Below are 8,535 nucleotides of genomic sequence, written 5' to 3' on the forward strand. Positions count from 1 at the left end.
ACTCGCCTCGTGCTTTCCCTTTCGGGAGAAACCGTGAGCCGTGGTCGCTCAGTGAAAGCAGAAACGGGGCCTCAGCCCTGGCACTCACCTGTCAGCCTTCGTGTCTGCTCGTGTTCTCTGAGGTTCTTCCCCCTTGACTCTGTGGCTGCAGTTACAAGACACTTTCTGTAAAGGATGTGGGTCACCCCTGTGTGCCTTGAGGCACGAGTGGATGGCGAAGGGACGTTGTGTGCAACGTTGATGGTGCCACAACGGCCCCGTTTTAGTTGCAGTTCCTACTCTCACCCTGGCTGTGGGGGTTGTATCCCCAGAGCTGTGGTGGCTGCCTCTCCCTGGGAGCAATTCCCGCAGTAACAGGGGGTTTTATTGCTGGATTTTAATTTAAAAGTGAACAAAAAGGTGCTACAGCACAAAGGCTTTTCACCTAATCGTTGATGAGCAGCCACCACATGTATTCAGCTGTGGAACAGCATTAAGGCAGGTGGGTTAATAGTTAAAATAAAGACTCCTTAACCTGCTGGTGACTTGTTTCCAGTATAATCCATCAGCAGATGGAGTAAACCAACTTTTGTCTTCTTAGTTTATTTTACATGCTTCCTTTGCTGCAGGGCATGAAGCTGAGCTGATCAAACAGTTCCTGACAGGACAGAAGGAGGTGACAGGGGCTGCACAAGGATGGAGAAAATGCAAAGGAAAACTAAAGATATTTTATTCAAATCATTATAATTTATTTTTTCACAAGTAACAAAATACAGTCAGTTTTCAGACATCAGTGGGGAACCTCAAGTTTGAGATCTTAGGCCAATGTTAACATGACTCACCTAAATCAGATGCAAATTTGTTCTGTCCATTAAATTTAAACCAGGAAAGCTTCTCACTGGCATTGCCACTGCCTCATTGAGGCACCAGCTGTCCCACATGATGCCCTTGGATCTCATTTGTGGAAGCAGCTGCGAGTTGTCCTACGGCCCATAAAGACCTGGAGACCTCTCCACTGGCAGCAGGGGAATGGCTTTTATCAACAGGAGACAAGTCCAGCTCCGTGTGCTGGTGGAGCAGTTTCCTCCCTGGAACAAGGTGAATGGATTCTGCATGAAAGGGTTCCGTGGCAGCAGTGTGTTCTCAGGGTACATTCATCAACAGACTGAGCTTTCTCTGTGTAAAGCAGCTTTACATACTGAATATGCACTAAGAATTTATTGTTACTGATGAGGAAAACTGCAAAGCCCCTGTGCTGGGCGTGTCCCTTGCTCTGGCCGAGCTCTCAGGAGCTATGTCTTGCCCGAGTAAGGACAAGGAACAAACCAAGGGCAAAGGACTGTTCAGTGTCAGCTGTCACCCCCCCCCCCTCCATGTGACAGAGAAGTAGCAACTTCTGTGCAGTTACCTGAGCACTGTAAAAGAGAAGGAGTTCAGCAGTTCAGCATGGACAGGTAACACAGAGCAGAACACCCTTTTTTCCCAAATCCCAGCCCCTGGCAAAATGCCAGACCCCAGATCCAAGTGGTGTGTGAAGAACTGATTTAGTTATGGTGGCAGGCAGGTAAATACCTGCCAGCCCTGTCTGTAACCCAGCCAGTGTCCCCGTGCCTCTAAGGCAATGCTCTCCAACCTGCGACCCACGGAGTCCCCTGTGCCACTGCCGATGGTTGTACTGAAAAAGAGGATAAATGTCTGTTTAGTGAGTGTTTCGCTGCACAGGGTTCTGCGTGTCCAGGGGAATGTGGGCAGGCTCCCCCTGCCAGCCCTGAGAGCTCTCTCCACTGGGGACTGGGGCTCTGGGAGAGACAAGGGCAGGAACAGCTGCAGAGGCACTGCAGCAGCTCCCCCCTGGCCTGCAGCTGTCCCGCGGCGCCGCTTCCCAGGGTGCTCATCTGTCAGCAGGAATCTTCGCTCTTCCCGTAAAAGCGCCAGCTGGAATTACAGCCTGGGCTCTCCCAGGGCCTGGCTTCCCCTGACAGGCTTTCCATGGCAATCTGCTGTTCAGCTGCCGTGGCCCTGGCAGGGATTTTCCACACACGACTGTCCTTCGAGTTTAGATCAAACCCCGGTGAGCGGCGTCTCAGTTGGTGCCGACAGCACCGAGGCAAAAACACGCCCCAGTAGCTTATGAGTGAAACACAGATCTGACTTCAAAGGCTGAAGTTGACTCCCAGCTGAAGTCCTGCTGGAAGGACACGTTGGTTGGGAGGGGAGGGGAAAACCCACCTTCAATGTTTTTAGCTCTTGAAGTCAGCAGGTGGTAGCACAGAAAACAGGATAGGGGCAGAAGTGAAGTGGAATTTGTACTTTTCCTGACAAACCTATGAGTGGCTGCAATGTTACGCAGAGTAATCAAAATTATGGCTATAATTTGTGTGGATTTGTTATTAGTTATAGACCTTGCTGGCTTCTGATGGGGGAAGGCAGAGCAGAGTCCTGTTGCTGGTGTTGTGTTGGATTGAGCGTGAGCCCAAGGCTGTGGGTGCTGGTTTGTCTTGGACTGACTCAGTGCAAGGGGCATTTCTGTAGGACTGCAGAGCAACAGGTTGTCTTGTTAAAAGTAACATCCAAAGCAAGGGTGATGCTCCTGGAAGCTCAGCTCTAAACCAAACCTTTCTGCTGCGCCAGTGTCTGTTTCTCTGGGTATTTACTGCTTTTAGGGGGAAATGTTCTATTTTGGGCATTTCTGATTTTGGCTGGGAAAGGCTGAACTAAAGGTGATGTGGCAGGACAAACTGCACACTCACCACCTCTCCCTCGCTTTTCTGTTAGTGACAAATCTATTGGAGTCTCTCCCCAGGGGGGAAGCTCCTGGGTTCTCCTCTTGCCTTCCCCTGCAGTTTGGCAGGCTCTGCTCTGCCGGGAGTTCAGGAGTGTTCAGAACCGTTCCAGCTCGGCCCAGGCGTGCCTGGGGCTCGGCTCACGGCGAGAAGGTGGTGGTTGTGTCAGTCTCCATGGCGAAGGAGATTCTCTTGCTATCGCGGCAGCTGGTGAGCTGCCAGAGGCGCTCCTGGCTCAGGCAGCCCAGCTCCTTCAGCAGCTTGAAGAGGTCGGTGCGGAATTTGACGCCGATGAAGGCGTAGAGGAAGGGGTTGAGGCAGCATCGGAAGCACGCCAGGGTATAGGTCACGTCGTCCGCCACGTCCAGCTTCTTGCTCTCCTCGCACGAGCTGGTCTGGTTGAAGGCCGAGATGGTCTTGGCCAGCATGACACCGTTGTAGGGCAGCTGGAAGACGACGAAGACGATGACCACGGCGATGATGACCTTGATGGCTTTGTTCTTCTCGAAGTTGCGGGCCTGGAGTAGCGTTCTGATGATGACGAGGTAGCAGAAGGACATGACCAGGAGGGGGATCAAGAAGCCGAACACCATTTGCGACACTTTGATGCCGGTGTTGAAGGTCTGCAGGTCGTGAGCGATGATGGAACAACGGGGGCTGGCCCCCGAGCTGTTCACACCGCTGTGAACCAGCTCGGGGATGGAGAGGATGAAGGCCAGGAGCCAGATGATGACGCAGGTCACCTTGCTGATGAATATCATGCGGGGCCGCAGGCGGTGGGCCGAGGCCGCCTGGACGATGGCGAAGTACCTGTCAATGCTGATGGACAGCAGGAGCAGCATCCCGCTGAAGAAGCTCATTTTGCAGATGCAGTAAACGGCCTTGCAGGCGAACTTCCCGAAAAGCCAGTGCGTGGCCGCGCTCGTGGCCCAGAAGGGCAGGGTCAGCAGGAAGAGGATGTCTGCCAGGGCCAGGTTCAGCAGGTAGATGTCCGTCATGGTCTTCAGCCTCTTGAAGTAGATGTAGGTGAGCATCACCAGCCCGTTGCCCAGCAGCCCCGTGAAGCAGATGAGGCTGTACATGGCCGGGAGGAAGGCGGCGCGGAACGAACGCACTTCCTTCTTCTCGCACAGGGTCTCGAACATGCTGTAGTCGATGGTGGTGTTGGAGTCGTAGTCATCGGTGACGTTGTCCCCGGCACAGAACTGGAACGGGAAAGAAGAGAAGAGTGTGTGGGGAAGGGAGCCTGGAGAGAAGTCCCAGGGAGTTCCCAAGGGCTGGTTCGTGCCAGCATCACAAACAGAGCTGGCCTGACCACGTGGCTGAAAACGTTTCCCACAGGTATGTGGGGTCTGGGGCTTTTTGGGGGGCTCCAAGTGGGAATTCCACCAGAAGCGTTTAGTGCTCAGCCAAAGTAGCACCTGCAAAACCCTCAGACGTGTGGCAGCTTTCCAGACTGTTCCAGGGCCCACCTCCAGCTGTGTGTGTGCACAGCCGGCTGGAGGGCCAAAATGTGAGAAATAAAATATCCCTCAGCTAAATCAAAAAATGGAGGGAGGTGGCAGTGGGACGGTGAGGAAACGCAGTGAGTGCAGCAGGAAGCTGCTCCGTGCCGGCACGGACGCGGTGCCGGCGTCTCATTCAGGCCCGATTTCAGTTCTGATTATTCTCATTTCATCTTCCTACGCTGCCCTAACCTGTGGGGCAGAGGGAGCCTGTGGTATCTCTGCCCTGCTTTCTGTGACTTATTAGTCTCCAGAACCTTCTCCCCATCGCACAGAGATGAAAGGTTTCCCCTGGATACTCCCTCCCCGCTCCCCGTTATCACCAGCATCTCTGTGCTCGCCATCTCGACAGTTTTGGTTTCACCACATCCTGCCAGGCTGCCAGCAGTGAAAGGGAAAAGAACGGGCTGCTCGGCTCTGCCTGAGCCTCGAGGAGCCCCACAGGTCAGGGGTGGCTGGCACTGCCTGGCACTGCAGGCACCAGGGCCAGGCCCCAGTCTGGGAGCAGGTCATGGCACAGCTCCGTGCTTGGGGTTCTCCTTCCACGCCAGGGTGACTCTGAGCAGGAATGAGCTGAGGAAGGTGTTGGATTCTTCCTCCTCGGGCACATCCCTCTCCAGCACAGCCCTTGGTCGGAGCCTGGCGCCCTGACCAGAGATTTGCAGGGAGCAGGGAACTGGGTGCTCCCCACCATCAGCACAGGGTGCTGCTGTCTGCCCTGGAGATGCTCATTTTGGGGCTGGCAGGGGACTCCCACAGCCACGGCCGTTTGAAAAACACAAACTCCTGTTTGTGTTTCTGTAGCGGGGCTCTGCTCTCACCTCCCACCTCCCACGGCTGGATCCTGGGGTGAGCAGCCCTGTCCCCACACACCTCTGGGGCTGTGGGTGGCTGCTCTGAGTTTTTGAGATCTCTCTTTAGCCACAACACAGAGCAGTTGGACTTCAAAATGTTGTTAAAAACATCTTACCTGAAAAACGAGCGGCAGGCTGAAAACAAGGGTGACCTTTAGCTGCTTGCCTAGGAAAGAAGGGGACGCTGTGTTAGTGGCTGAGTGGGGCTTTCCACGTGGTTCTCACTTTGAAAAAGCAGAGCCCCCAGAGCTGGGGAAATCAAAACCTGGTGAAGATGCCAACAAGGATAACCCAGGGTCATGCAGGTTACTGTCAGAGCACGGATGAATTCTCAGCATTCTGGTCCCTCTGGCTTCACAGAACCAGAGAGCAGTTTGGGTTGGAAGAGACCTTTAAGGGTCATTCAGTCCAACCCCCTGCAGTGAGCAGGGATGTCTTCAATCAGACTGGGTTGCTCAGAGCCCTGTTCAGTGAAGGCTGAGAGCTGAGGACATGTGCACAGCCCACCCATTTTGATTTCAGCCATTACTTTTCCCTGCAGGCAGCCTGTCCCCCTGTGCCTGGGCAGCTCAACCCCCCCAAAAACAGCCAGCTGTGAGGGCCATAAATCCAGCCCAGCTGTGCCCATGCAGTGCCAGCCTCCCCCCCGGGACAGACGGAACTGGAACTGCCTGAAATTTATTGCTCCTCTCTAAATGTCAGGGTCGGCTTCTGCTGCCTTGGGATGTGGAGATTAACAGGACACTGACAGCTGGGAGGAAAAACTGAGTTCAGAGCCAGGTGTGATGGTGGTGAGAGCAATCTCAGCCGAGCAGCTCTTCCTGCTGTGGTTTGCAGGGCAGGGGCCAGGGAGAGCTTTCTCCTCGCTCTATTTAAAGCTCGTACCAACATCTGCCTCGGGGGATATCTGCTCTGGGAGCACTGAGCAAGGAGATGACTTTGGTTTTCAGTTGCCTGCTCCTTCTAGGAGCTCTGCCTTGCTCCTCATGGCCTAGTTGTTCATGAATGTGACTGATCCCTGTGCCCCTCTCGTGCTCAGTGTCTGCTGGACACGGCTCTGCCCTGTTTCAGAGCTCCTTTGTGCCCTATCCTGCTCTGTCAGGGTCCTGCTCAGGTGTTGCACCAGACCAGGATGTTGAACTTTCACTGCTTCAGGTAACTGCACCCATTGCACCATGTCCCCACGTTAAATCACATGCAACGGCATCACTAATAACAGGCAGAGCTACTCAGGTGTCTGGAGTGGGGATGTTTGTTTATACATGAGGGTGATGTGTGGGTGAGAGATCCTCGGCCACGTGTGAAAACTCATGCTGCTCATCCCCAGGCCTGTGTAACAGCCTGGTGTGGTCATCACCCCTTCGAGCTGCTGCTCTGACCTTTGCACATGACACGAGAAATACACCCCAAGGCCCACGGACTGGGACCTGCTGGGTGATTTAAGCAAGCCCAGACTGTAGCTGCCCTCCCTGCCTGGGACACAAGCACAAGGTCCCCAATCTCTGCAAAAACCTGGCCATGGGAGTCTTTATTCTTCTGTTGCTCCTCCTGCATAGCCTGGTTCCTCGGGGACTCCTGGGATTGGTGCTGTGGCTGCCTGTGGATGGATGATCACTCCCTGCAGGTGGGTGATAACCTGTGCTGGCCCAGCTCAGCCCCACCAGGCAGGGGCTGAGGCCCCAAATGCAATTTGGATGAAAGGAGGCAGAGGAGAACCATCCTCTCACTCCAGGGAGGAAAGCACCGACCCAAACCCGACCCCACCAGCTGCTCCCCGTGGCTTGGTTTGCAAGCCCCAGGCCCAGCCCTGGCTTAACCTGACCAGTGGCAGTGCCCAGCCCTGGGGAGGGCTGCTCTGCTCCGCTGTGTTCTGTTTTCTCATCACTTGGTGAAGGTCTAACAAAACAGGACCGAAAACGTGGCTCAACCAACTCCTGGAACAGCTCATTCCTCTGAAGATCATCACAGCTTTCCCTCCCCCTCTCAGTTGCTGTTTCAAGTGTCTTAAATGTCAAATGACTTTTCAATATGAAGGGAGCCCGTGCTGTCTCTCCCCACTCTTGCTGTGCCCCCACCTCGGGTTACACGTTTGCAAAGGTTCAAGCCCTTCAACCTTCTGCTCCTCCCACACCAGTTCGAGCTCGTCTGTGCCACTGGTTTCAGTGGGACTGGGCAGAACCTGGGTGTCCCCTCAGTTCTCTTTGGGGACTGGGGCACTGGGCAGAAGCAAATGAGAAGGCACGAGCTGTGCTCTGCAGTTCATCAGCCAGTTTAGGTACATTTCCTTACTTTTTCTTTCTTTTTTTTTTTTTCACACCCCGTGGCAGTTGGCTTGCTCTGGGTATTTTCTTAAAGTTCTTGAAGTTTTGTTCCTCAAAATATTAAGGGAAAAAAAACACAACAAAAAACCTCCCCAAAATCCCCAGAATCAGTTGCACTCGAAACCTTGTTTATAAAAATACACCAAAACCCCACCACAGCAAATGAGTCAGCCCGGCCCTAAAGCCCCGTGCCAGTCCCCACGTCCCTCAGCCTGGGAGGTGCTGGTTTGCTGCTGTCCCTGTCCTGCAGGACCTGGGAACAGGTGGAAAGGGGAATTGCTCCCCGGGAATGAAGGAGGGTAAGGGATCTGTTGATGGCAGGGGATGGCAACCCATCAGTTTTGACAATCTTCCTCCTTAGATTAAGCCCGAAGGGATGGGATTCATCTCCTGACACCTGGTGAGCTGCTCAGGATCCCTCAATAGCAAAGGGAAAGAAAGAGATGTTTTTAAATCATGGTTCAGGTGTCCTGGGCTGTGCTGTGAAAATCCCACTCAGGGTGGGAAATCCCACTCAGTTTATCTGAATCTGCCTCAGCATCAGCAGCTAGTTGTAAGTGAGGTAGGAGCAGCTGCAGGGACAGTGAATCCCCCCCCAGGTACACCTGGGAAAGCTTCTGACAGTGAGAAATATTTGGAAGCAGGACATTTGCCCCGAGGAGGAGAGAGGAGCAGAGACATGACCCTGAGGGTGGTTAAACCAGGCTGGACAAAGGACCAGGGCAGCCCACAACAGGTCTGGCTCACACTGGGGGAGCAGCCGCTGCTCAGGGATGGATGAGAGGTTGGAAATGCTTTAGGGACCACTGGCAAAGCTGAGCAAACCTGCCCTGGCCAAACCCTCGTGGTGAAAGAACGTGTTCTGGTCGTCTGGAACTGCAAAGCAAAAGTTGCAGCTCAGCACACGTGTAGGCAGGGAGTAACTCACTCTCTGCATCTTCGTACTTGTACCAGTTTCTGGCGCCTCTTCACCAGCAGCACAGAGGCTTTTGGGGGAAGAAGCAGGTATTTCTGAGAAAAGTTAATCATTCTCAAGTGATCTAATGGCTACTGGCAGTTAACAGCTCTGTGCCTTCCCCTCCTCTCAACTGGC

General features: G+C 53.9%; 1 protein-coding gene across 2 annotated transcripts in view; it reads right to left on the minus strand.

Moving 5' to 3' along the window:
* Window positions 1–2,429: 2,429 nt before the first annotated feature.
* CCR7 (C-C motif chemokine receptor 7) overlaps window positions 2,430–8,535 on the minus strand; it is a 12,524-nt gene continuing 6,418 nt past the window's right edge. For both annotated transcript variants that reach the window (XM_027905920.1, XM_027905918.1), the window contains exons 2-3: window positions 5,238–5,287; window positions 2,430–3,967 (exon numbers count right to left, since the gene is read on the minus strand). In XM_027905920.1, the coding sequence (XP_027761721.1) occupies window positions 2,903–3,907 (1,005 nt within the window). In that variant the 5' untranslated portion in view covers window positions 3,908–3,967; window positions 5,238–5,287 and the 3' untranslated portion in view covers window positions 2,430–2,902. The remainder of the gene's footprint in view (window positions 3,968–5,237; window positions 5,288–8,535) is intronic.

The sequence above is a fragment of the Empidonax traillii genome, unplaced genomic scaffold (assembly GCF_003031625.1).
Source record: "Empidonax traillii isolate 1590-97213 ecotype Southwest subspecies unplaced genomic scaffold, ASM303162v1 scaffold1222:size288430, whole genome shotgun sequence".
Classification (NCBI taxonomy): domain Eukaryota; kingdom Metazoa; phylum Chordata; class Aves; order Passeriformes; family Tyrannidae; genus Empidonax; species Empidonax traillii.